The sequence below is a fragment of the Molothrus aeneus genome, chromosome 19 (genome assembly GCF_037042795.1).
Source record: "Molothrus aeneus isolate 106 chromosome 19, BPBGC_Maene_1.0, whole genome shotgun sequence".
Lineage (NCBI taxonomy): Eukaryota > Metazoa > Chordata > Aves > Passeriformes > Icteridae > Molothrus > Molothrus aeneus.
In genome coordinates this window covers 1385825-1413323 of record NC_089664.1, presented here as the reverse complement: position 1 = coordinate 1413323, position 27499 = coordinate 1385825, and the positions used below count along the sequence as shown (strand labels likewise).

At 49.0% G+C, this 27499-nt stretch overlaps 1 protein-coding gene across 3 annotated transcripts; it reads left to right on the top strand.

Moving 5' to 3' along the window:
• Window positions 1-73: 73 nt before the first annotated feature.
• SLC31A1 (solute carrier family 31 member 1) lies at window positions 74-27499 on the top strand. Of its 3 annotated transcripts, none has more exons than XM_066563045.1 (5): window positions 74-115; window positions 20298-20450; window positions 22637-22709; window positions 23094-23262; window positions 23859-27499. In XM_066563045.1, exons 2-5 carry the CDS (start codon window positions 20343-20345, stop codon window positions 24058-24060), a joined length of 552 nt encoding a protein of 183 aa, XP_066419142.1. In that variant the 5' UTR covers window positions 74-115; window positions 20298-20342; the 3' UTR covers window positions 24061-27499. The 3 variants fall into 3 exon arrangements, with proteins under 3 accessions (XP_066419142.1, XP_066419141.1, XP_066419143.1); XM_066563044.1 differs by lacking the exon at window positions 74-115 and adding an exon at window positions 15493-15654; XM_066563046.1 differs by lacking the exon at window positions 74-115 and adding an exon at window positions 15663-15750.

The window sequence follows — 27499 nt, the reverse complement described above, 5'->3', positions numbered from 1 at the left end:
CGGGGCTCAGTGGGCACGGCTGAGGGCGGGAACTTGGGGGGTTTATGGGTCTCCGGAGGGGGCGGGGCTCGGCGGCGGGGGCGGGGCGAAGGTCGCGGCTCGTGGCGCTCGCGCGGTGAGTGACGGGCGGGCTCGAGGAGGTCTCGAGCCCCCCACGCCCCCCTCCCAATCCCGGCTGAGGGGTCCCATGGCCACCTCCCCCCTCCCCTCAGGCCGGGAGCTGGCACCTCGGGCTGGGGCCGCCGGGAGCCCCGAGGGGATGGACAGCCCTGGGACGTGAGGGTGGAGGTGCGGGGCGAGCTCGGTGTGGGTGCCGGCAGCGCTCCCCGCGCTCCGCGGGAGGCGCCCAGGCCGGCCCTGCGGTTCCCAAGGTGACAGCGGGCCCGAGCTGCCCTTGCCGTGAGGGAGCCGTGACCTGCCGGGCTCCGGGCTGAGCCGCAGGGCCCGCAAGGCTCTGCTGAGGGCCCTGGGGGTCCGTGGGGCTTGGGCGGGAGGGCTGGGGACCCCCGGGTGCTGCTGTGCTCCAGGTTCTGGGTGCTGGGTTCTGGGTGCTCCAGGTTCTGGGTGCTGCTGTGTCTGGGATAGCCAAGGGCAGCAGCCATGCGCTGCGTTCTTAACATCCCAATAGTTCCTTGCGTGGATAAATGTCTGAGCCGCCCCTCTGAAGCAGTTTCCCACGTTTTTCTCGTACCTTGAAGAATACACCTTCTTGTTGGTTTGGTTAATGAATTTTTTGTAGCGTGTTGTGGTTTTCTTGTGTCGTTTTCTCCCTCTTGGAGAGCTGATATCTCTATGTGCTTTGTGAGACCGGCTGACTTTAATTTCACCTTAGGTCCAAGTGATGTTGAAATGCATAAGAACAATGTGCAGGAGGTCAGAATGGCAATAAGGGCTGATATTTCCTGGCTTTGGGTGTTTGCTGGCACTGGTTGGAAGTTTGTACTGTCAGTTACTGACTGGATGTTTGAGTCTGAGCAGGAAGTTGCCAGGTCTGTTGTGGAGCTGAGTTTGCAGTAATTCAGGTGTTTATTGCAATGATTGAGATATCAATGATTCCACTTCTAAAGGAAGAGGATAAAGGATATTGTTAAGCAGGGTATTGTTACTCCTTTTATATTGCAGAATATGTGATGAATTTAGAATGAAACCTGAAAAGGGTCAGAATCTTATTTCTGTTAAAGAAAACCAAAAACCAAACCCACAATAATTTGGTGTAAATTCCCAGTGGGAGGAGATTGTTCCGACCTTGGTAAAGCAAGTGGGCATGAATTTCCTTCCAATGGGAAATATACGCCCTTGGATGAAGAGAGTTTGTTGCTTTGGCTCCTGTATTTCTATCTGGCTGGTTGTTAATGTAGTTTTGTTTTTTAAGTGGTGAAGACCCATGTGGCTAAGTCCTGGTGTGGCACTTCAATTGAGGTTTTGTAGGTACAGGTATCACAGAATATCCTGAGCTGGAAGGGACCCACCAGGATCCCCCAGCCCAGCCCCTGTCCCTGCCCAGACCCCCAGCAACCCCAGCCTGGGCATCCCTGGCAGCGCTGCCCAAAGGCTCCTGGAGCTCTGGCAGCCTCGGGGCCGTGCCCATTCCCTGGGGAGCCTGGGCAGTGCCAGCTCCCTCTGGGGGAAGAACCTTGCCCTGAGCTCAGCCTGAGCTGCCCTGGGTCATTCCCTCAGGACAGAGCAGAGCCTGGAGCAGCCCCTCGGGAGGAGCTGCAACCCCTGGTGAGTTCTGACCTCAGTTTCCCCTTCAGGATGAACAATCCCAGTGTCCTCAGCTGCTCCTGGTGTGGCCCTTTCAGACCCTTCACCATTTTCCTAGCCCAATGTTATACCTGTGTATTTCTCCTGTTTTTTTTCACTGGCATTCAGCACTGGCCAGTTTTAATGCCATTGTGGGGAAGAGGCTGTAGCAGCACAACCTGCAACACTCAGCAAGCATCACATCTTAGCCACTTGTCCTTTTTTAATTTATGCTTTGTTTTAGTCCTCATTTGTATTTGAGTGTGCAGTGGGCTTGTGGTTCCACACAGTTCCCACAGGCAGAGGCCAATTCTTCCTGTTTGTGCTCGAACTCCAAGCTCCACAATGCTTACTAGTCCTGCTTTTTGTACCCAGGTGGATGAAACACTCCTCACAAGTATTTATTAAGTTGATTTTTCAGTCTGTTTGATCTTAACTTGCCTCTGCTTGAGCCTGAGGTCAGTAAAGCTTTTGCAGGATTTTTCATGAGTAACAATATGGGATCTTATAGGGTAAGTTAGCATTGAAGTAAATGATCCCAAATCCTGTCATTTGTGATGTAATGTTTCCTGAGGCTTCCACCAGGCTTTGGACTCTGCATTATTTTTTTCCCATCCTTCATTAAAAAGGGGGCACAGGGAATAATGTGTGAATGTTGCTGTGTAAATGAAGCTTGGTTTTGTAACTCAGGATTTGTTGGTGAAGCTGTGACTGCTCTGCTGTACAATACAAAATTAAAGCGATGATTTTTGCTACAAACACAAAAATTGTTGCAATAAGCAGGATTTTGCTTCTTTTGTTCTTCTCCCCCCAAAACAAGGTACTGAAAATATAAGAACTGGTGGGAATTGCAAGCTCCCACACAACTTCGGGTTGAGAACGGAGGAATTTTGTATAACCACTTCCTACTCAGATTTGGCTGCTTTTCATATCAGATTTCTCATCTAGGCCAGGTTGTTAACTAAGCTGAGAATTAGGATAATTTCTGCCAGTAGAGAGGAGGAATTAAATCACCTTTCCAAGCACTTTTGCATGTTTGCTTTTTTATTTTAAAGGTATCATCCCTAGCACTGACTCTGACATGCAGTGGTACAAGGACAAGGTTTGTGGGTTTGGTTTTGTTTTGTTTTTTTTTTTGGTTTTTTGTTTGGGAAAGAGGTTTGGGGGGATTTTCACTTCACTTTTCCCTTTGCAATGTAACTTCAAGATTTGGATTAGTGAGACCCTGTATCCCTGAACAAAAGCTTAATGCCTGAGAAGGGAGGGCATTGAGAATAATCTTTGCCAGTTTTACATTACAAGCCAATGACAAAATCTACCATGTTCACAGGGTGAGTTTTGAGCAGGGCCCTGAGGAGTTTCCTTTCTGCTGGCTTGTTTTCCAGCCAGGCATTAGGTCTGAGAGAAGACAGAACTTTTTGTTCTTTAAACTAAAATGAACTATTTTCTCCTTTCCTCCTTGTTTCTCTATTTGCTATGAAGACCCCTCTACCCAACAGAAAGCTGCCATGGCTCTGCAGAGCTGCCTTCCCTGCTCTGGCCTGAAGGTCACCTGAAAGTTAACAGGAGCCTGCAGCAGAATTTTGGGAAGTTGAGCTGAAGCACATTGCCAGCATCAACTTCTTTCTCCACAGGTCTGCCAGGAATCACTGGGAATCTTGGCAATTTTTCCTTAGGGAAGGATGAAAAAGACTCAATCTAGTTTATCTTGTTTTTCTCTGGGAAATCCAATCTTAGTTAATCTGCTCCATTGCATTTTGTTTCAATCTAATTTTCTGGAAATGTTCCCAATCAGGTCCTGGAGAACACGATGCCAGTGGTTTTTTCATGAACCTTTTTTTCATCTGAAAGCTGGAATCTGCTAATGCAGAGAATGATGGGACTAGTTATTGTAAACAAATTAAACTCCTATTTTGCTGTACTTTCTAAAGCCTTTCATTTGTTGGTCCTGGAATTAGATTTTCCTGGTTTAGAAGCCAATCTAGAAGTAGGAGGTGGTGATGAAATAGCTCCTTTTTAGTTTTCCTTTTTTATTTCCCAGTTTTTAACATCATTTCCCATTGTCTTTTCTTCCCTGTGCTATCAGTTCATATCTACAAGGGTCTCCAGCTGGTTTCCAGTGGCACTTCAGCAACTGTGACTGCAGCCAGAACAATGGCTTTGCTTCCTGCTCTTTTCCTCTCTGTGGATATAATCTTAGAAAAATCTCACATTTGCTGTATCACAGATGTAAACAGCATTTACCATCTACTAAAAAGGTTGTACAAGCATGTAATCTTTTCCCTTTATCTAAGGGACTAGAGCAGTCCATGGAGCTCTAGAGCACTGGCCAAATGCTCTAAGTGGTTGAGGCTCTTCTGTTCTCACTGCTTGCTCAACATGTCCTGCTGAGAATCCTGAGAAGTTGGGAGAAAACGGAGCAGAGTGGAGGTGTTCTGGCATGGAACTCACAGTGAGTGCCCCAAGCTCTCCTGAGGCTGTGGAAGAGCCACTTCACTTCCATAAAGCCTCTTTTCCCACACTTACTCATTAGTTATCACAGAGTCAGATCTCGCTCTCTGATGAAGGTGCAGGAGCTTGGAATATGAGCTTTGTGATATATTTAGCTGATCTTCTGGCTAACCAGGATAAGGGGAACCCTGGCAGTCTGGGCTGGTTTTTTTGCCTAAGCACTGCATCTCTTGGGGGAAGGAGTGCCTGGCAGATGCACTTTCAGACTTGTTTCACATTGGAGAGAATATAATTGGCCTTGGCTCTGTAGGATTAAGAAGTGCTTTGAGGCCACCTGTGAGATGCAGTGCTCATCCTGAGCTAATGGTGTGAGCAGACTGGCTGGCCTGCTCCAGAGGACTGGGAAAAGCAGCTCCTGGAAAGGGATACAGCTCCAGCCTCCTCAGGGAGAGCTCATCCCTGTGACCCAGCTGCTCCTTGCCTGGTGTCTCTAAGGGGTGGCTGCACTGTGCTGGGACAGTGGCAGCAGCTCCTGTCACCCTGGCTGGGCTCTGCCAGAGGCTGGGCTGGGAGCAGGGATCCCATCACTCACTGGCTTCCCCATTAACTTCCCTGCCCCAAAAGCTTTCTACTAAAGGGGCTCAGGCAGCTCACTGGCACAGCTGCGCTGCATTTTCAAGCTTGCATCTTTTACTTGGGAAGGAGAAACACAAACGTGGAGCAGACTCAAAGCCAGTGCTCCCAGTGGAGCCATCCCAGCTCACTCTCCTGCAGCCTGGGGCAGTCACTGCAGTGCTGCCATCAGTGTGGCTCCATGGGAGGGCATTTCCAATGGGTAAAGCAACCCTTGTACATCAAAGTGGTAAGGGAAGGGGAGCACAAGCTCCAGAGGAACACACCCAGCCTCGGGATGCAGTGCAAGTGAAATGCAGCCAGTGTTGCAGTCTGGATTTCTTTGATGCCCTGTTTGTCTGAGCTCCTGGACTAATGGATTTGACAAGAGACTGAGTCATGATTTCTGGGTTCACTGCCAGGTGAGTTTTATACAAATCAAGTTACCACTGGCTTTGGTGCCCTTCATTAACTTGGGATAAGACATTATCTCAAGAGGATACTGAACTTTAGTGTTTAAGGTGGTGTCACGTGAGGCTGAAGTGTGCTGGAGGAGCATGTTATAGATCCTGTAAGGCTGAAACCTGAACAGCTGCAAACAAAGATAGTTGGGAGTTTCACAGCTGCCCTCATGTTCCTGTTACAGGCTTAGTTATACTTGTAAAGCCATTTTTGTGCTATTTTCATAAAAGGCACAGAGCAGTGTCTGTGGGATATCCTGTATGGGAAGTAAAGCCTAATACACTTGATTCTGATTATTTTGCTTCTAGCTTAAAAAACCTCTTGGCAGCAGCCTGACTTTTCTTAATTTTCTGAATTCCTCAAGTAAAGCCCTCCAGGACATCACAACACCAGGATCATGTGCACTGCTTGTCAGTTGATCCCATTTTGTGTAACTCTTGCTTGAAACCACAGCCCCCACCACGAGGCCCCTTGTGTTGCAGGCCACTGCACAGCTGTTCTTGCACTTTTTCTGCTTTGTCCCTTTGGTTTTTCATAGCAGTTGTTGGCCCAGCTTTCCAAGCAGAGGGGTCCCAGAGCCAGTGACCCTGACAAGGTTTGTCCTCTACAAAAAGTGTTGAAGAATTTCTGCACAATTGATTATTTATTTGCCTTGTTGGTTTTTTTTTTTCCTCACTTTCCAATGCTCCTAAAAACTGGCTGATAGCTTTGAAAACATCATATTTCTTCATGATGGGGCAAACAGAGTCACAGGGTGATTTGGGGTGGAAGGGACCCTAAAGCTCATCCAGTGCCACCCCTGCCATGGCAGGGACACCTCCCACTGTCCCAGGCTGCTCCCAGCCCTGTCCAGCCTGGCCTTGGGCACTGCCAGGGATCCAGGGGCAGCCCCAGCTGCTCTGGGCACCCTGTGCCAGGGCCTGCCCACCCTCACAGGGAAGGATTTCTTCCTAATATCTTATCTAAACCTGCTCTCTCTCAGTTTGAGTACTAAAATACTTAAATACTAAAATAAACTAAGCTTGCTTTGTTGCAATATCCAGAAGCAAGCAAACCACTAATTTATCTGATAGAGACTTGAATGTTTGAAATGTGTTTTGGTTAATGTGTTGGAAAGTAATCTCTGCAATGGACTTAATCAGAGAGTTCTAAAATCTCTTTGCATTTGTGCCAAGATCTCGTGAGGGAGACTCAGGAGCTGCTTCTGTGGATCTCTGTGTGAGCATCCCAGTGCTTGCTCTGGTCCTAAGCTAATCTGAGCAGTAGTTAATGATTAGCCTTTGATAGAGATAATGATGTGCTTGTCAGCATTATGTGAGGGTTGAGAAACTTTGATCACTCTCAGACTTGTTGCCTCTCTGGAGAAAAAGGCTCTGCTGGAGTTGGTAGATGGAAAACCTGTCTCTGGGAGAGTAAGTACTCAGCATTTTTTAGCTCTGAATCATTTCTGCTTTGGATTAGCAGCTTTGTGGCTGTCCAGGGGTTTGAAAATGATGAAAAAGCCAGCATTTGAAGCTCTTTCCCAGAGTGGTGTTTTGTCACTCACAGAAAAATTGTTGATGCCTTTTGTTCTGGCTTTCCATGCCCTACAGTCATGGCTCTTCCTGTCAGAAGAGTGTCACGAGGCCAAGGCCCTTCCAAAGATAAGTTCCTTTCCAGAGAATTGAGTGGATTGCTCTTTTCCTCTTCTTGATACTGGAGATCTTCTACCTTGCTGAGATTGTATTTTCAGTGACTCAGTAATTTCAATAAAGCTTCCAATAGTTCAGTTGCATTTTCAAAGGGAGAATGCTCTGTTCTATGGATTTGGGCTATGAATTTTTTCTCTGAACTCTTACAACTATTTGCATTACTGCCTGGAAGCTGTTTATACATCACTGTGCCATCCACTTGCTGTTTGCCAAGATCATGGATCAAGAGTAGGAAGGTGCCTCTGGTGATGGATTATTTGGCCTTAACTATCTGCCAAAACACAGGTTGACTTCCTGGGCTTAATTAAAAACCCACTGGAATGGATTTTGCTGCTTGTGACCCGAGTTCTACCTTGCATTTTGCTCAGGAGCAGCTTGAGGCTTCTCAAAACAACTGTTGGAGGCACAAAAGAATTTGATTCTTGGCTGTGGTAGACCAGGTTCTTGTGTCGAGGGACACTCATGGATGGTGCTGCAAAATGCAATGAACGCACATCCATTTTTCCTCTGCAAGAAAAGGTTTTTTCTAAAAGAGCTCTTGGGTCTTTAGTCAAAGCCTGCATTTCACAGGTGGCCCTGACAGGAGCTGGAAATCCCAGGGTGTCCCAGCAGGAGCTGACATCAACACGTGGCTGTTGAGGAAAGGTTTGACACAGGCTGGAACGTGGCAGCTCCAGGCAAGGGGAATGGTTGAGTGGCCACCTTAAAACGCTGTGTTGCACATGGACATGCTTCTGAGGGTAATTACAGACCAACAACTGCTTCAATATGAAAAGAAAGGAGTGAAAGGGAATTGCTCTGCAAGGACACTCTCCCATGTGGTGGAGGGTAATGTGTGTGTGGCTGTGCTGGACATGGAAAAACATGTGTGAATTGCTTAAACCAGTATGTGTCATATCATATGTGTGGAATGGCCTCCTAAAAATTAACCAGAACTTCTGGAGTGTGGTTTTCTTGTTATTCAGATTCTCAAAACACCTGAAAGTCGGTTCAGAACTTGTACAAGTATTGTCTTTTCTGGGCTAAGTCTGATTATAATGTTGAAAAGCAGCCAGAGAGGGAAAATTAACTGTGTGAAAATGGGCAAGTAGGGTAAGATCTGGGAATCTCCAGTGAATCACCTGTGCTGGACTCCCTTTTATGAGGCCTCTAATAAACCAGTGCCGTCCATTTATTACCCTCAGGTTCAGTTTTACCTGCATGGGACAAAGGTATTTATGCTGTTGCAAGATAACATCTGTAAAGAGGCAATAACAGATAACATCTGTAATCTGTAACTGACCTGGGGGTGCTGGTCCACAGCTGACTGACCATGAGCCAGCAGAGTGCCCAGGTGGCCAAGGAGGCCAATGGCTCCTGGCCTGGGTCAGGAATGCTGTGGCCAGCAGGAGCAGGGAGGTCATTGTGCCCCTTGCTTGGCACTGGTGAGGGCACACCTGGAGTGCTGTGCCCAGCTCTGGCCCCTCAGCTTGGGAAGGAAGTTGAGATGAGAGCATCCAGAGGGGGCAGCGAGGCTGGAGAGGGGCTGGGAACACAAACCCTGTGAGGAAGCCCTGAGGGAGCTGGGGGTGCTCAGCCTGGAGCAAAGGAGACTCAGGGCTGCCCTCATCACTCTCACAGCTCCTGAAAGGTGCCTGTGCTCAGCTGGGGCTGGGCTCTGTCTCCAGCAGCACTGACACAACCAGAGCACACAGCCTCAAGCTGTGCCAAGGGAAATTCAGGTTGGATATCAGGAAAAAGTTTTTTACAGAAGGAGTGATAAAGTTCTGGAATGGCTGCCCAGGGAGGTGGTGGAGTCCCCATGCCTGGGTGTGTTTAACAAAGCCTGGATGTGGCACTGGGTGCCAGGGTTGAGCTGAGGGGTTGGGGCTGGGTTGGACTCGATGATCTTGAAGGTCTCTTCCAACCTGGTGATTCTTTGTGTGATTTCTGTGTGTGATCCTTCACCTGTATTAAAGGCCCACTAATGCACTTCTAGGACACATTGAGTTACTTTTGGCTCTGAGGAAACTTGTGCTTCCTTTCTTGGGAATGCACTTTTGGGCTCTAATTTCATTTTGTGTCTCCTGAGATTATTTTACAGTTTCACAGGGTTTAAGGCTCAAAGACACCATAAAATCAATCTGGCCAGAGCTGTTTATGCTGTGTAACCTGGTGTGTCCTTCCCACTCCAGCCAACCATGGAGCAATGGTTTGTCAGGATTACCTTGCAAGTCGTTCTCTGTCTTGCATCCTGACAAATCTGTCATTCCTTGGAGATGGAGTGCTTCTGCATGTGGCCACTGAACAGCCACAAACAATAATCTGTGTCCTTACTCTGTGGACAGACACATTTTTGTGGGAGACAGGCTCCTTTTCATAGGTACAAGTGGTGCAGATGGTGTTGAGTGTGCAGGAGTCTGGATGCTGAATTGTTGGGCATGATAAAGAACCTTGTATGAAAATGGGGAGGGGTTTTGTTTTTGTTTTTTTTTTTTTTTTTCATTTGGAGAGAAAACTTTTCCCTTCATTTAAAAAGTGCCTGTTATAGGTAGAGGAATACAAGCTAGAAACTGTTCTTGATTAGGGCATATGAAATAGGAAGTGAAATTCTCTGCTAGGCTTGGTTTTTCTAAGGAAGCAGAAGTTGTCTAATCTTACACAACACATCTTGCAAGATGGGGTTCCAAATATGAATATATTTTTATATTAAAGAGTTTTTGAAGAGTATCACAAGGCTCAGGACTGTCCCATTTGTTCTCAGCAGGATGGTTCCTGCTCTCTGGCCATATGGATCACATCTCCCTGGTCACCATTCCTGTGTTTGGTTGTGTAACATCTGAGCAAAAACCACCACTGAGGATAAGGGAGCATCTGTTTATTCAAGAATTATGTAATCTTGGAAAATATGGGTCACATAGCCCTGCTTTTCTGTCTCCACTTCCTGGTGCTGTCCTGTGTCTCCTCCCTGCTCAGGATCCTTGGCTGTCCTCAGCTGAGGAGTGAGTGCTGAGAGGTTTTAGCAGGAGGTTCCCAGGTGCCTCCTGACTGAGCCCCACCCACCCTCCTGCTCCTGCATCTCAGCTCTCACTCCCCTGGCCTTTGAGCCATTCTGCCTTATCTCTGCCTAAGCTTCCTCCCTTCCTGCCAGATTTCTCCTCCCTGGGTGCTGAATCCTGGGGATTTGTGACCTGGCTTTGTGTTGCTGTGTTCCTGTGTCATGCCCTGATGATGTGGGGAAGGGAGGTGAAGCTCTGGTGCTGTGGCCTGCTGGTCTGCAGAGCTGGGCTGACAGCTTCAGAAGGCTCTGAAGTGCTTCTGTAGATGCCTCCTGGGGATTGCCTTTGATGGAAACTTGTCAGTTCTAGCTCTGAATTCATGTGGCCTTGGCTATAAGGAATTTTGGTGTTTGCCATGCCTTCTGTCCTGGATGTTTGGTAAAGAAATTGTAATGTGGTGTAGCAGTTTGTTTGGGCTGAAATGTAACACCACGATGAGGCATCCTGTGTCAGTTTTGGTATCTCTGGTGCTGTGCTGTTCTCTGCAGATGTCACAATCACAAGTCAGCTGTGGTACAGCATCTCCTCTGCTTTGGCAGCTGTGGGAATGGCAGTCACTCCTCAGCTCCTGCATCTCCTGAGGTGCCTCAATTCTGCCACTTTCCAAAAGTGTCTTTCTCTTGTGTGCCAGAAAGGGGGACAGCTGCCTCATCCACCCAGACAGAAAGGGGAACAAAGGACAGCATGGGGCAAATCAGGGATCCAAAAGGCTGGTGGTGGAGGAAATGAAAATGGGGTGGAAAACCACTGTCCATGTACAGAATGGAAGAAATTGTGCTCTTGGTGGGCTTGAGCAGGACAAGGCACTCCTGGTGCAGAATGGATGTGCTCTGGCTTTGACATCCCACTGGACATTGGTGTCCTTGCTGGTTTTGCCCAGAGGGCAGAGCTGGCTGGGGGCTGTTCTCTTGGAGCAGTAACATGGAAAAGGGGGAGGTTTTGTGGCAGATGAACAGGGAAACTCAAGTATGTAAGAGATGCCAGTCACCTTTTAATTGTCACCTTGTCACTATTCCTCTTCAGTGCCTGCTGATGTAGCAGTTCTCCCTTATGAATACAATCTTGATTGGCATTTATTGGCAATAAAAGCAACTTGTCGTTGACATGTCTGTTCCTGGCCCTCTGCTCTGGGTCAGTGCACAGGTGACTCCAGGCCAGGTGAGCTCTGCTTTCTTCCCTGAGCTCCCCTTTGGATTTGCTTGGTTTGTTATAGTCCCTGGCTGGGGTTCTTCAAGACAGCCAAGGCTGGAATATGCTCTGATCCTTGGAAAGTGTCCCACTGGGGACTTGAGGTGAATTTGGGTTCATGCAGGTTTGAAAGTATTTGTGTTTTATCAGAATGGGAGCAGGTTGTTGCTGAAAACTTCAGGTCATGGCGTTCTTGACATCAGCTTCTCCAGAATGATTTTGCTGTGCCCTGCCTGGCTGTCCTTTGTGTGGATAAGAGTCCCTTGTGTGGATAAGCGTCCTCAGCCTTGTGACAGCCTCCAGCATCTGTCTGGCACCCAGAACTCCCTCCCTTGAGCCAGGCTTCTGTGACAGATGTGCCCTGAGCAACATCTGTCAAACAGACTGTTTTGCAAACCTGCACCCCGTGGCATTCACAGCAGCTGCCAGAGCCAATCCCAGTGGAATTCCTGGTGTCATGTCCTTCCTTCTGTTCTGCACTGGGCAGGGCAGGGAGCGTGTTGCATTCGCAGAGGCATGGGAATGATCCAGTCACGTGTACCCAGTGCTGGACTCTGAGCCCCAAGCCTGCTGTGCACCTTCCAAAGCATTGTCACCACAGCAGCGGGCAAGGAGCTGTGCTGCTGGGTGCTGCCCCATGTCCTGCCAAGAGTGGGGTGCCCTGGGGAGCCACCTGCACATGGGGACCCCAAGATTTGGCCCAACAGTTGGAGGCACGGATCAGTTTGAGATTGCAGTGCTTCTTTCAAAGGAAAACGTTCGCTGGGATGTGTGGGAATGTGTGTGGGATTCCTGTGAAGATGAGGGCAGTTTCTACCCCTGCATTGCTGGATTTGGGAGGGACAGACTGAGGTGTGACAGTGCTGGTTCTGTCACCTCTTGCTGAAGATCCCTTGTGGAAGGAATCTTAGCTGTGCTGCCAAGGCAGGGGTTGGTTGAGAGGTGGCCAGCACAAGCAGAGGGGTGTTGTAGGGTAGGGTAGGATAGAAGAGGAGTAGGAATAGGATAGGAATGTTAAATTGGAAGGTACCTTCAGTAATCATCTGGTGTAACTGCCTGGTCTCAGCTGGATGGACACAGTAGAGGATCACTCTTGGATCTCCATGCAAAGCTCTGTGTGCATTCCAGGTGTTTGCTCCTGGGCTGGGTCAGACTTCTCTGCAGAAATGAGTCTACAGCCAGGAGGGGGTTGGCAAGCTCTCCTCAGTTTTGCCACCTTCTCACGAGGATCCTTTGAGTGCTTTGCTGTCTCCTGCAGTTTCTGTATGGCTGAGGAGGATGCTTGACCACAGAGGAGGCTCAGCCTGACTCCCCATTATTTTGTCACCTTTACACAGCTCTTGCCAGCATTTCTCAGCCTTTCCTGTGATGTTACCATGCTTAGAGTCTGAGGTTTTGTGCTCTGCAGGGTTGTTTTCAGCTGCCTTTCACTCCACTGGGCCTGTGGTTAACGACATGGTGTGTGCTTCACTTAATGAAGTTCAGTATATTGTCCTGTAAAGAACAATCTGTCCTGGGTTATTTTTTCTTCTTGTTCAAAGATTACAGATTTCCTGAGGCGTCTGCAGAAGCTGGGAGATTAGGAATGACCATCCCCTTCTAGCAAAGCCTCTAAAAGAGGGTGATCAGACAGGTTTGCTATGAAAACAAACTTCATCAAAGGGCCATTATTGTAGCCATGCTGAGAGGAAAAGCTCTGGCCTCTCCTCAAGTAATGGGGGTTGTGCTGAGTGGCTGTGACCAGCTTTGCTGTAGTTGTACAGCTGAGGAATGCTTTGATTCAAAGCAGAGGACAGGACTTTAAAGATTGAACATATGCTGATACTTCATCTTGTTTTAATCTTCATTTTAATTAAACATTAATTAATGCATATAACTGCATCAAGCTGCCAAATGATGTGGTGCAGCTTCAGAAAGCTTGTGTGAGCCAGCATCCCAGCTGGAATCCATAGTGTGGAACTGGAGCACAGTTTGGGGTTTTTGCCATGTCTGTGGGTGCTGTGTGATGGCTCCATATGGAAGGGGCAGCCTGAGCCTTGGGGATACAGCAACCTGGGAAAGAGGGGGACAAACATATTGGTACAAGAAACACAAGGGTTTGGTAAGAATAAAATAAGCAAATGATGGCAGCAGGAGGCCTGGGGATGGGTGTTTGGAGTGGCAGGAACTGCAGGCTGTGATTGGTGGCCCCAGCCCTGAGATCTGCCTGTGCTGCAGAGAGCCTGAGCTCAACTCGGGCTTGAAGCATCACCCCCAGACCTCCCTGGGTGGCTGATGTGGGTTTGCTTCATTCTCCTCCCACATCCTGCCTGTGGGGTTTGTCAGGATCACCTTAATAAGGGTGTGTCTCAGCCTGGGCCAATCCCATCAGTTGTGGGCATGGCTCATGGACTGCAGAGTGGTTTTGATGTGCCAGAACTTTGTCATTATCTCCAGCATCCACAACCGTGCTGTAAGGGTTCCAGCTGGGATCCTCAGCGGAGGTGATTGTAGTAAACTCCATAGATTTAGGAAAAGCACCATGGAGGATATGAACGATAGGAATGCTGAAACAGCAAAAGAAAATTCCTGTTTTCCTGTCCTCCACCCCTTAACCTACCTCTGTAACCCTATAAGGCAATGTCATGTTAACCCCTTACCCATTGGTCAAGCTTGGATCCTTTCCAACCCTATAAAAGAAGCATACTGTACCCCATTAGGGGAGAAAGAAGAAGAGCAGAGACCCTTCACGGACCTCCCCAAATAAAGCCATCTCCGTGGAACAGCCTGCGCTTCTCCTTCTCCTCTCTCTCCGTCTGCTGCAGCCTCCAGCCCAGGGCACCACTGCCTAGCAAGCAGAGCTGAAATCCTGAGAGCTTGCAGTCACTGTAGAGCTGATAATCACCATGCTTGCTGGATGGCAGCCCTGCGGCCTTGGCATGAGCGAGCGAGCTTCGGGCACCCGGTCCCTACCCGGGACTGAGCTCCTGAGCCCTAGTGCTCTGCTTTATGATAAGGCCAAATCTGAGGCTTTATTAGGTGATGGCAGAGGATCAGATCTGTGTGGATTTCTTCCCTCACAAAACATGAAAGCCCTGCCCATCATTTGAAAAGCCCATTCTTTGCCTGTGCTGGGAGAGCTGGGCTCTGGGTGCTCCCAGCTTGGCTGCCTGTCCCTGCTGACTGCTTCCATCCTGGCATTCCTTCCACAGAGGCTGCCCAGGCATTGTCTCCTTTTGAACCTGAACACAAGATGTTGTCTGCAGCCCTGCTCAGCTCTTTTTTTGCCCATTATTCTCCACTCCCTGCACTGCAGCCTCTGGCATCTCTGGCTGGACATTCTCCAGAGTGCCTGTCATCCTTCAGAAGTTCTGAGACCTGTGGGTGGGAACAGCTCAGCCTGCTCACAGGTAGACAGGGAGAATGTGCCCTGTGTCACACTGTGGGTTCCTGCTTGGCTCTGCTGATCCAGTTTGAATCCAGCAAGCTTCCATGACCAGGGACAAGCCCCAGGAAATCCAAATTTGTACAGCCTCACCCTCAGTGTGTATTGGAGCTCCTGAGCTGTGCCCTTCTCTTTCCCTTTATTCTATAAAGGGAATAAAAATTATTTATTCTATTTATTTATTCTATATATTATATTAATTATATAATATATATTATATTTATTATATTATATAATATATGTGTATAATATATTATAATCTATTATATTGTTCTATTGATTTATTCTATTTATTATATAAACCCCTTCTGGTGTGTTGAGCTTTTGTGAAGCCTTAAACTTCTGGAAGAAGCTTTAGGATGAGACTCCAAGGTGGTGAGGCAGTACCAGGGCAAGCCACAGTTCTGCTGTGAGCTCACAAACATTCCTTGAGTTCTTAATATAGCTCTAAGAGCTCCTTCTTCAGGAATTGTGCAAGGGAAAAACAGAGGTGTGCAATTAAATGTGCTGGGCACAGCACAGTCCCTCCCTGTGTCTCAGTGCCAGCCTGGGGTTGCTGGAGCTGCTTGGGAGAGTTCCAGGCAGAATTTTCACACTGGGAAACAGCAGTGTATCTGTAACACATGTTCTGCTGCATTACTGAAGAATGTGGTGTTTATTCCCTGTGTCTTTAAAGTGTGTCCTTACAGCTTGGCCCAGGGGCCCTGGCCACAGCATGAGCAGGTGGAATTGGTGTGTCCCTCAGCTGTGCCTTTAAGCAGCTCTGGAGCTCTCCCTGGCATCCTGGAAGAATCACAAGTCCACCCATTTGGAAAGGAAGCAGTTAAAGTGGAAAAGTTTGCCAGGAAATTGAATAAACTAAAAGCAGTGCTTAGGTCTCCTGATGAGGAGCTCAGTGCAGCCCACAGGCAGTGAACAGAGCTGCAGTGTCTGCAGGCTGCTGCTTCCCTCCCACTCCATTGGCAGCACTGCTAAACAAAAAAGGGATTGGGCTTGGGACCACGAGCTGGGAGCCAGTGGAGCTGGGTGTGCCAGCAGCACTGCTGTAAGTAGAGCAACTCCTGGGTGCCTTTTCCATTCCTCCTGTGCTTCTTCTGTAGCATTCCTTTGTGTCATGCAGCACTGAGCCATATGGGATCATGTAAGCAACAGGTCTTTGCTTTTCCAGCTTGCTATTTTTAATCATTTTCCCTTGGCTTTCTCTCAGGAACTTTGCTTTTAATTCTTAGTAAATATTGCCAAGTGTTTCTCACTTGTTCAGAAGAGAGGGAGCTCCTGCCCTGTTCTTGCTATCAGAAGTGTTGGTGGAGAGGCTTTGGGTATGAATCATTCCAGCTGTTCTGAGAGGAGTCAGGAGGGTTCTGAGCAGGAGCCAGTCCTGTGCTGGCCACTGCAGCAGCACCCTCTCTGTGGGACAAATAACTGCTCTAAAGGAGACTGCAGACAGGGTTTTTAAGGCTCTGGTCCTTTTGGGCAGAGCCAGTGGAATTTTTTTTCTTGGGTTTTCTGAACTGGTTTGGGAAAGGTGAGGCATGTTTAGAAGGGAAGAGTTGATGCTGTAATGGGCATTGATTTAGGGCTCCAGTGTTAATCCTCTGGACTTCTGATTTGGAAAGGGACTTCATTCCCTTTGGGGCTTCAAGGAAGATCTGTTTGACACTGAGCTGGCTGTAAAGTACTTCCTGGGAACTTGCTAGATCCTTCCCATAGTGTGTCCTGTTTCTGCATTGGAAGGTGTATTTTCCTTGGGGTTTGCCCAGGAAAAACAGTGATTTGCTATGAAGCTGCAGGACTCTGGATGAACACAGCAGAAGGAATAGATTGGGGAGCTGTGGGAGGGAGTTATGTGTAATGGCAGTGATCTTTGGCTGAGACCTGCTTGAAAGGACTGCTCTGGCTTTGGCATCTCATCTGATCCAGCACCTTTACCTGCACTCGTGTGTGCCCTGGCACCTCCTGCCTGTCCTCCCCTTCTCTGTGGCTCCTGGTGTGTGTGAGGTGAGGCAGCAGTGGTTGGGTGTTGGTTGGGGTGAGGTGAGTCCTGGTGCTGGCAGTTTGCTGCTGCCAGATCCTGCTCACCTGTGCTGAGGCAGCCTGGTGTGCAGAACTGCCACGGGGACAGTGCAGGGCTGCACAGAAACCTCAGAGTGAGCAGGGCCTGTCTGAGCTCCTGCTTAAAGAAAGAGAAGTCCTGTGAGTAACTCTGTGAGTTGCAGTTTTCCTTCAGAATCTGAGGGGTTGTGAAATGAAGGCTGTGGCTTCTCTCACCTGGGGTAACAGCACTGAGAGGGAAAGAAAGAAGCCCTGGAGGAGAATTTCCTCATTCCTGTCTCCTGTTCCACCCTGTTTGTTTTCTCAGGCAGTAGGTTACTGCAGAGCACAAAAATCACTCTGTGTGTGTCCCTTGTGGTAGGTACACCCTGGGATCTGTCCTGTTCAGAGTACCTGAGCCTGATGCAGCCAGGGGCTGTGGCAGGTTCCTCTCCAGGGCTCCATGCTCAGGAATCTGCTCCAGTGCCTCTCCCTCTCAGGGCAAACATATGGAGCAGGCAGCAGCCAGAGATCAATCACCCTTTCAGGCAGAAATACCTGCTGAAAGGCTGGCTTTGTACAAGGCTAAGCCTATTTAAAGAATTTACAATAATAGAAACTTGTGGGATTTTTTTCCTTCAGGTATGGAGTCAGCCTTGTTAAAGCACCACCTTCTTGTGACACACAGAGCTCCACAACTGTCAGCTTGTTTCTTAGGAGCTGTGCAAACCAACCAGGGATTTGCAGCTTGGAATATTACACACCCATTAACCTGTTGCTGCTGCTGCCCTATATATTGTTTTTTACCTTGAGACTTAGGTAGAGATCTCCCAAGCAGTAAATCAGAGTCTGCTTCTCCACGGGAACTGATTTCTTTTTAAACAGAAATTTATTCACTGTTACCTTCAGTGACACAAAACACAGCTGAAGTGGCTCAGGTGAGGTTATTTCCTCTTAAGCTACTTAATACCCCATCCTCTCAGGATCTCATAAAATGTCCTTCAGTGTTGGGTGACTGCAGCAAGGGCTTGGATCTGGTGTTGGAGCACTGGGATGGCAGAGTGGGAAGGAGATACCTGGGTGAGGGTCAAGCTTGCCCTTTGTAACCTGTACCAAGGCCTGCCCAGGCCCAGGCAGCCACTCCTGAACACCTGACCGTGTTCTTTGTTCCTGCAGAGTAAATATCCTGAAACACAAACACTGTTTCTCCCTTTCTGCAGACAAATGATGATTAGTGAGAAGAAAAGGAGTGGAAAGCTGGACACAGCCCAGCCACGAAGGCAGTTTTTACCTGGTAACCAGCCAGGGCCTCTGTGGAGCATTTTGGAACCTGCTGAGCTTGGCAGGAATGTGAAATCCTAAAAGGAATAAATAATCATTGGACAGAAGCTGGTGAGGATGTTGTATTCAGAGGAAAAGCAATGGATCAGTCAACTGAGAGAAGAGGGAGGAGACAGGGGCAGCTCCAATCTCTGCTCCCTGTGACAGGGACAGGAGCCAGGGCACAGCTGGGGCTGGGCCAGGGCAGCTCAGGCTGAGCTCAGGGCAAGGTTCTTCCCCCAGAGGGTGCTGGCACTGCCCAGGCTGCCCAGGGAATGGGCACGGCCCCGAGGCTGCCAGAGCTCCAGGAGCCTTTGGGCAGCGCTGCCAGGGATGCCCAGGCTGGGGCTGCTGGGGGGGCTGGGCAGGGACAGGGGCTGGGCTGGGGGATCCTGGGGGGTCCCTCCAGCTCAGGATATTCCATGGTTCTGTGATTCCAGGAGATTTTGGCTGCAGGAGAGGGGAAGTTCTTGTGTTACGTCTTTCCTCTCCCAGGACATTTTCCTTTGATCCTCAGGCTAAAGCACTTGGGCCATTCTTCTTCCTTCCCTGATGCAAAAGACAATTTGAAGTTTGTGTGTTTTGGCAGAGGATTCTTTTCCCAAGTGTTTTGGGACTGCAGTTCTAGAGCCAGAACATTTCAGCTCTTGAACAGGATAATCTTCCAAGCTGTGCCATGTGGAAATCACACTGGGCATTCTGCATTGGTGTTCCATGGGCATTCCATTCCCTTGGTGAAGTTTTTCTGTCTCAGCTGAGCTACTGCTTGAATTGTTCTCTCTCCTATTTATCCCCATGTGAACATTTTTCTGGTCTCAATATTTAAGCACAAATCAGGGACAAAGTGAGCTAAAAAATATTAGCAGAAATATGGACTAATATGGAAATAAGGAATTCATTCTGTTTTAGCCGGTGCCATTGGATTCCATGATTCCAAGTTACTGTCTAGGGGAGTATTGTGAGGTTGTCTGATGAAATAAGAGATGGGCTACAAACTTCTGCACAGAGATGGAGAACATACCTGAGCTGTGGGTACCTGGTGTCATTTCTTGGTGCTTCCCTGCATTATTTAATTTCTGTGCTTGCAGGGTTTTACTTCTGTTTTTCTTGACTTTGTCCCCAGCACTGCTGACTTTGTTTCCTTACCTTCCCCAAGTCTTTAATTTCTCTCATTGCTCACTTCAGTTTAACCCCAAAGCCCTTGGATGTCCCCTGTCATGGGGCTGCACTGGCACTGCTGTTCTGTGACCTTGCACAGTGTCACTGTCACACACTGAGCAGCTCCACCACCAGGTGCCTTTCAGGGCTTTATTTGCTACTTCCAGTTCAGAAAGCTCTTCTAGAGTCTCATTTCCTCTCTTCAATCTAAATATAGCCATGCCTACCTGTTCAAACACAGTGCTGCATTTTGGCTTAAAAAACTGAAAAAACACACTTGTAAACTCTCCTGATGGTTTATGTGGAAGGAAGTCTGTATCTCATTTCTTTTTAAACTTTAATTTGATAAAGTGTCCAAGCTTTGCTTTTTATTTCCCTTGGTTTTACTTGCAGTAGGACAGATGCTGTGCTTTCAGGACTGACTGGTATTCCCAGGTTATTTTCTCTCCTGTTGCTGTTTGAACCTGATGATTTCATTTCCCACCAGCAATTGCCAGCCCAGGCAGTGCTGGGCCAGTGCAGCAGCCATGCCCACAGGTGACCAGAGAGGGTATTTTTATTTATTTTTTTTAGTGTGTCCAGACATCCCTGATTTGTGGTAACCAGATTAAGGATTGGGACTGGCAGCCTCTTGAGTGTTTCTCTCACTGTGGGTAATGTGATTACAGGGGAGATGTGGCAATGTAAAACTCATGGAAATGAAATTGGATTGCCTGTAGCTGTTGCAGACCTTTGCCTGACAGTAGGTCTTGTTCCAACTAACACAATTTCTGTGTTAAGCATGTTCCCAATAAAATGCTTAACTGTCAATTAAGAGAAATCCTGTAATCTGATACTTTAGTATATGCAATTTAAAGTGGTGCTTGTGATATTTTTGCCTCTTGCAAGACTGCTCTTGGGAAGGGGCTCTGTTTTTTTCCTCAAGTAGATAAGAAATGTTCCTTTATGCTGAGTACTTGCCCCAGGTGCCATCTCAATCAAGTTAGGGTGCAGAGGGACACACCTCCTCTGACGTGTCCTGCTGTGTGCTCTCTGTAGCCAGAGCAGGACCATGAGCAAGCTCCAGGAGTTTTCCAGAGGCAGCAGCTCTCAGTGCCTTGGAATATTTTTCTCATGCAGCAGCAGTAGAGAAACCACATTCTGTTTAGAAAAGGGCTTCATTGTTAGTTTGTTTTTCAGGGTCCCACTTTTCTATGTGCCTTTCTGAATCTCTCAGTGCTCAAGATGTCTCACCACATGAACAGCTCCACGCTGCCAACCTCGCACCCTCCCGAGCACCAGCACCCCACCAGCACAGCCTCGGGACACGGGGGCCACGACATGATGATGATGGTAAGTGGGGAATTCACCAGAGAGCTTCTCCTTGCCGTGCTTCAGAGTAACCTGTCCTCTTAAAGACTGTGCTCTGGAGAGCTGGAAATGAAGCTGAGCTTTGGAAGGCAGGAATTCATCCAGCTTCAACCCAGATCCCATGTGGGTCTTCTGGATGAAGGAGCGGCGTGAGGGATACAGAGCAGGAATGGATTTCACAGCTGGAGATCCTTTGGCAAAATTATCTTTTCTTGAAGAAAACCTTTCCAGCAGCCAGCCTGGTGTCTGCTCTGCAGCCAGCTAAGGGCAGAAATGCAAAGCAAGATTTTCCCTGCAGGAAACAGATGGATGGAGTTCTCCAGGCTGGCAGGGGGAGCCCCAGGCAGCCCTGAGAGGAGTGCCCAGCAGTGTGAGGGGCTGTGCTGAGCTGTGCCCTTCCCTTCCCTCCTGAACCCTCAGAGCACACTCTGCTGGGGAGCACAGCAGTGCCAGGGCTTTTTGCCCTGTTGGCATTAAGGCTGCATTGGTCCAGCTGACTTTGATTGCAGCAGGTTCAGACTTGTGCATTCTGGCATCACTGAGGCTTTGCAGAGATCCTGGCCAGAGTTTCCATGGAGATGGCTGGAGGGTCAGTGTTTGTGTGTAGCCAGTTCTAGGAACTTTTCCAGCATTTTCTCCTTTTCCTAAATACTTTTGGAGTGAGTTTCAGATTATTAAAACATGTCTGTTTATGATGAAATTTCAAAAGGAGGGGAGAGAGGGCACATTTCTATTTCATATGAGAGTTCTCAGGAGTGGATTTTGCAAACCATCAGTTGGAGTTTGTTTGCCAGCTCTGTGCCTGAGGAGAGAACCAAGAATCTCTGCTTCTATTTCTATTGCAAGCAGTGTCAGAGCAGGAGAGGAGAGCACCAGAACAACCTTGGTGGGCATGGCCCACGTGGAGCTCTCAGTCCAGCACTGCCACTGCTCTCCTTGTGAAGCTCTTCCCATCATCTCAGCTCAGTTTTGGCATCCCTGGGCCATTACTTTCCATGTAAATATAATTTCTTTACAAATGTCAAGTGTTCACTGGATAGTTACAGGACCCTGCCCTGCCCTGCAGCTGAAAACTGTGAGTAATTGCACCAGATTTTGAATTCATATTGCAAATAAATCTGTCAGGGAAGGCAGTACGTAGGTGGAGCATCTTAGATAACAGACTGAGCACATTTAATGTGTTTTCCCAATCCTCACTGGTACCAAGTAACAGGCTCAGGTTCACCTGAAGTTCTTTGATTTATGTGGGTTTTGTTTTAAATGTAAATATGTTCAATTCATTGAAGAGATGAAAGTACTCTCTAAAAGGTATTTTAGAGTAAATTCTGCTCTGGGGAAAATGAGCTGATTCTTATAGATGCTGAAATGAATCATAATTCTGAGCTTCAGCAAATAACCTTAATTAAGCAATGAGGGAAGTTCAAAGAGAAGTTCCTCTTGCTTGGTCAGGACTTCCCATGTGAAAACCCTGTGTGCAGCTGTGCCCAAGACATGCCCAGCTGTTTTTACCTAGTTTGTATCACCTCCAGCTGGCCTGGGGATCTTTGCTGTTTGCCCTTCCCACAGCATTCACTGTGCAGGCTCAGGAACCCTTATTTTCACCCAGGGGCAGCTGTGAACTGCTTTAGCTCCTTGTGTAGCTGTGTTTAGGCCTCTGTTTGCCACAGGATATTGGGAATTCCATAGGGAAACAACAACTGGCACAGTGCAGGAGGGGACCAGAGGACTCACCTGTGCAACCCTTACCTGTATCATCCAGACAAGGTCCAGGTGGGGAGGGGAAAGTGCCCTGTACCCCAATTCCTGAGGGGATGGGGAGCCAAGGAGGAGCTCCATGGAGACATCCCTAGTCCCTGACCACTGCTGATGCTGGGGAAAGAGGAGCTCCAAAGGCAAGGAGAAGGCACTTCCCTGGAGTCCTGTGGAGGACAGGGCCTCCTGCCCAGGGCTGCCCGAGGAGCTGGGGACTGGAGCCTGGAGCATCTCATCCCTGTCTCACTTGTGTGTGTTACACCAGGTCTGCTGCAGAGTTCCTTGGAGTTTAGGTGGTGACCAAACAAACAGATCTGAGTTCTTGTTCTGATACAAACCCCATTGCCACACCTTGCTGTGACCTCCTTAGGATGAGCTCTTCAGGCTCATCTTGGTGTTCTTTGTGTTTTGGGCAGGCCATGACTTTCCACTTCAGCTGTGAGAATGTGCCATTGCTGTTCTCTGGACTTACAATCAATTCTCCTGGAGGTTAGTAACACTGTCTTGTGCAGTCCAAACAAAAGGTTTGCAGTTGGTGTTTCAGGATCCATGTTTCAGGAATTACTTTGTTACTTGGGCTAAAAATCTGTGGACATGCTGTGTTGAATCTGGTTTAAATGGCATCTGTGGGGTGAAAGAAAAATGGAGATATTTGTAGAGTTCAAGAATTTGGTTTTATTAGCAAAAGTGATTGCTGCTTTTGCTTTATAGGTGGAATTGCAGGGAGTATCTGGGTGAAATTCCCATTTCCCACCTGTCTGTGCATGCACACAGAGCCTGGTCGTGGCCTGTGCAGCACAGGGGGGTTCAATCCCACAGTGACTCTGCTGACATTCTCTTGCCCACAGACAATGGTGTTTCCTCTCTTGTCAGAAATGGCTGGTGCTTTTGTGGCTGTCTTCTTCCTGGCCATGTTTTATGAAGGCCTGAAGATCGCCCGGGAGTGTCTGCTCCGGAAATCCCAAGTCAGCATCCGCTACAACTCCATGCCAGTGCCCGGCCCCAATGGCACCATCCTGATGGAGACACACAAAACCGTGGGGTAAGGACTGCACTTCCTTCTTAAGCCAACTCTGCAGCTGGAACTGGCACTGAAGGAACTTTGTGCAACCAGTTTTGATCTCTGGAGAGTGTCCTGGCTCCAGACTGGGATGCTGAGTGGCACTGGAGGATGGGGGACACCTGGGCACCCTCAAGGATGGGGGCAAAAGGAGGAAAGCAGCAAGGAGCCAGATGGGCTTGGGGATTTTGTAATGAACACGTTTGGGGGAGTTCTGAGGAACAGAGTTTGGATGTTACATCCAGTGGCCCTGACAGAAAACACTCAGGGTCCTTTTATTGACAGGTAGTCAAGGCCTGTGTGCAGAACAGGAGCCAGTCAGCTTTTGAATGGGGAGGGAGGTAAAAGAAGCTTGGCAAAGCCTGTTTCTCAGCTAAAAGTTGTGTCCTCCCAGCAAGCTGCATGCTTGTTTTGCTCTGTGAGCAAAACCACAGCTCCAGGTGCCAGGAGTCCCTGCCCAGGCTGGTGTCACCTTCTGTGCCACCCCACGCCCTCCTTGCTGTCCTGGCCCTTTCTCTTTGGGGATGTGCATTTCCCACCTGTTCCATTTGCTGACTTGTTTGGGTTTGTGTTCCCAGGCAGCAGATGCTGAGCTTGCCCCACCTGCTGCAGACTGTGCTGCACATCATCCAGGTGGTGGTCAGCTACTTCCTCATGCTGATCTTCATGACCTACAACGGGTACCTGTGCATCGCCGTGGCCGCGGGAGCGGGCACCGGGTACTTCTTCTTCAGCTGGAAGAAGGCAGTGGTGGTGGACATCACAGAGCACTGCCACTAGCACTGGGGGTGCCACAGGCCTCTCCACCCCTCTGCTCCCTGCCAGTGCAGCCACCCGAGGACTGGAGCATTCCTAAGCTGCCAAGAGAATCATGATAAAGAAAATCAACTGGAGTTCACTACAGGTTCCTGGAGGGGTGCAGGGATGTGAGGAGCTGGGACACGCTGCTCCCCTTGACTCCTGAGAGTCCATGGCAGCCATTCTTGGCCAGGATTTGCTTTATTCTTAGATTATGCTGTGATTGAAATTAGTTGGCTGACAGAACTGTAGAAATTATTTTAAAAGGAAAACAAAACTATTTTATTTTTAAATTGTAAATGCTCATCAGTGAGGGTTTAATGAACAGTAGGAAAAGATCAGTTGCCAATAATGTGTGAATGGCTGTTTTAATTTTGATTTTTTTTTTCAATGTGTACATAATGCCAGGGGAGGAGATTGCCCTGGCATTGTGGTTTTTGGGGCCAATGACACCTTTTGCTGTAGGACTCAGCCTCAGAGGAAGATTTGGTGCTGCACATCAGACATGCTCAGGTGTGTCCTGGCAAGGGAGGAACTTTGACCCAAGGATGAGCTGTGTGCTTCAGGGATTGAATGAAATTGCCTTCCAAGCCCACCAGAGATGATTGATGAGTGTTGTTAATCTGATGTATCCAGCAGCTTTACTCAGCCTCCAGGGAGAACACTTGAATTGGGCTGCTTTCCCTTGCCAATTATGGAACAGATAATGGTTCTGTATTTACAGGGCAGAAAGATTCCCAATAAACCATTGAACCCACAGGTACTTCATGTGGAGCTGCCCTGGATGGAACTAGAACTAAGCTTTGGGTTACTAGAACTGGTTCTGTAAATGAGGCAAGAGCTAAATAATGATTTCAGGACACTAAAGTTAAAATGGCTGGAGGGTATTCCTGGCTGGAGGTGAAGAGGGAAAACAACCACATTCCTGTAAAGGAGAGATTTGGGGAAGAGGAGAAGGAAAATACAGGACCAAAGCAGCCTTCAGTGTCTTCTCAGGTGAAATTTGGAGCAGCGTGGGCTAATCAAAAAGTACTCCTGACCCAGATGGCTCCTCCTTGTTTTGGTAATCACAGTGGGCCCATGCTGGAGGTGCAGGTTCTCTCTGCAGTGGGGGACAGTGAAGAGCTCAGTCAGTGCTGTGGGCTCTGCCCAGTGCCCAGGCAGGACAGGCTGTGAGGGGGCAGAACCACCCTCCTGCCTGGCTGATGCCAGGCCAGGCTTGGGGAGCAGCCCTGGTTTAGCACCTGGATGTTAAAAAGCTTGTGCAGAGCTGGAGGAGGTGGTGCAAAGCTGGGGTCTTCTCTCTACCCAGATTGCCCAGTTTGTGCCTGTAACTGGCTGGAAGGGAAGACAGTGGGAATTTGGGAAAGGCACTGAGAACAGGCAGCACTTTCAGACTGGGGCTGGTGTCTGGGACAGGCCATGAGAACAGAGAATCCCGCTGGGATGAAGCCTCTGGGCACACTCAGGAAGGGTTTTTTCCCCTGAAGATGCTGCTGGTGACTTGTGGCAGCAGCTGTGTGAGGAAAGCTGATCTTTGGAATGAGATATTTTAGCCCCTGAGCCTTGGAGGGTGAGGCCATCCCTGTGTGCCTGGGTGCTCCATGGTGCTGGTGCTGCTGTCCCTGTCCCCCCTCCCACCCTCTGTAAGGAAATCCACAACTGCTGCTACCAGGGCTTGAATTGCACCTCCTGAAAGCCCTCCTGGGCTGATGCCAAGTGTTTATTTGGACATCTTGTTTTCTCTGGACAGTGCAACTAGAGAATAAAAGGAACTGAGTTAAAAGCAGGCTTAGGTTCCTATGTAGCTGCTTTCTGTAGCAAATTCACATCTGGGTGAGAGAGGTGAAGTTACTTTCATGGAAAAGTTCTAGCCACCTCCTGCTGAGAGACAGGAAAAGTGCTAAAGTGCTTCCTTCCCCAGTCTGATCTTTGAAGGGAGTTCTGTCTGTGACAGAACCTTCTGGTGCCCTCTCTGCACCTGTCACAAAGGTAAAACTTTGCTGTGCCCTCCAGATAATCATGGGAGGAGAAATCTCACCCTCCCCACCCCTGGAGAGCTGGAGGAATGTGAGTGTTGGACAGAGAAAATGGACAATCACTTCCCACTCCTGCTGGAACTGAGAGGAAATCTGAGTGTTTGTCAGAACTGGAGCTGTTAAAAGCTGGGGATGGTGGTTGATGTGGGAGGTTTGCACCCCTGAAGGAGTTCAGGGTGACACTGCCACTGCTGCCATTGGTTTTTCTGGAAGGGGGTGGAATTGTTGCCATCACAATGACAGGCTGGAGTGAGGAGTGGCTGTGTGGTGGCACTGTCACCTCATATACCTCTTGCTGTGTCTTTATTTGGAACAGAAGCTGCTTGGCCTGATCTTGCTGTCACCTTTTAGCCACTTTTCTGTGTATCCAAGTGGCCAGACTTGAATTCTCTGAGGGATGGCTTGGAGATCAGGCTGCGGCTCATCAGTGTCAGTCTGGTTCTTGTTAAGCTTTTCTGCGTCGTTCTGTTTGTACCACCTGTGCCCCTGGAATTGTTTCCCCCCAGAATGAGCTTCTCTTCTGCCCGTGCTGTCCCCAGAGAGGGCACAGAGCTTTCTGCAGCATGCCCAGGGAGGGGACACTGCCCTGGCAGGGCTCACCTGGGCACGAGGCTCTCAGGTGCCCCAGCTGCTCCCACAGCCTGCACGAGGGAGGTTTGGGCACCCTGGGCTGCCCAGGGAAGGTGAGAGGGGAGGTGGCTGAGGAGAGCAGGTGAGGCTGTGTCCCCTGTGCTGAGGCTGCGTCCCCTCTGCTCCTGGGGCACAGCTGGGGAAGGGCTGCTCCTCCTGCCATGGCTGTGCTCTCCCCAGTTCACTGTGACAATCCAGAGCAGCCTCCCCTGTCCCAGGCTCCCCCTGCCACCAGCACGGTGTGTTCTCAGCCAGGTTACTGCGTGCTGTGGCAGAGCTCGAGCCTGAGCCAAGCCTGAGCCAAGCCTGAGCCAAGCCTGGGCTCCCTCGGGCGGGATCGGCAGCTCTGGGGCAGCCCCAGCCCCTCTGCTGAGTTCAGAGTTGTCCTGGTAGCACGGGAGGGCTCCAAGGATGACACACGTGTCATGCTCGGGTGTCTGTCCTGCTCGGGGGTGACACCCTGTGCCTGTCTCTGTGTCCTGCACACGCTGTGCCTCCGCAATGTCACCGAGGAGGGAGCTCAGAGCAGCCGGGCCCTGTCCCTCAGAGGGCTTTTGTTGCTTTTCTTTGAGTGCCTTTTGAGTTTGTCTGGAGCCAGTCCCACCCAATCCAGCAGGATTTCTAGTTTTGTTTACAGTGGACTGTCAGTTTTGTTTTTATTCTTGCTCTTTGTGGCAGTAACTTGTCTGATGTTACTGTGAATATCAAGAATCTCCTGTACATAATTAACCAATAAAATAGATTGCATTTTA

Bases quoted from the DNA above. Each gene is read 5' to 3' on its own strand.
- SLC31A1 (XM_066563044.1), top strand. From the start codon at position 15,493: ATGAGGAGCTCAGTGCAGCCCACAGGCAGTGAACAGAGCTGCAGTGTC. The intron at 15,655-20,297 runs GTAAGTAGAGCA...TTTGTTTTTCAG, and splicing joins GGTGTGCCAGCAGCACTGCT to GGTCCCACTTTTCTATGTGC. The intron at 20,451-22,636 runs GTAAGTGGGGAA...TGTTTTGGGCAG, and splicing joins GCCACGACATGATGATGATG to GCCATGACTTTCCACTTCAG.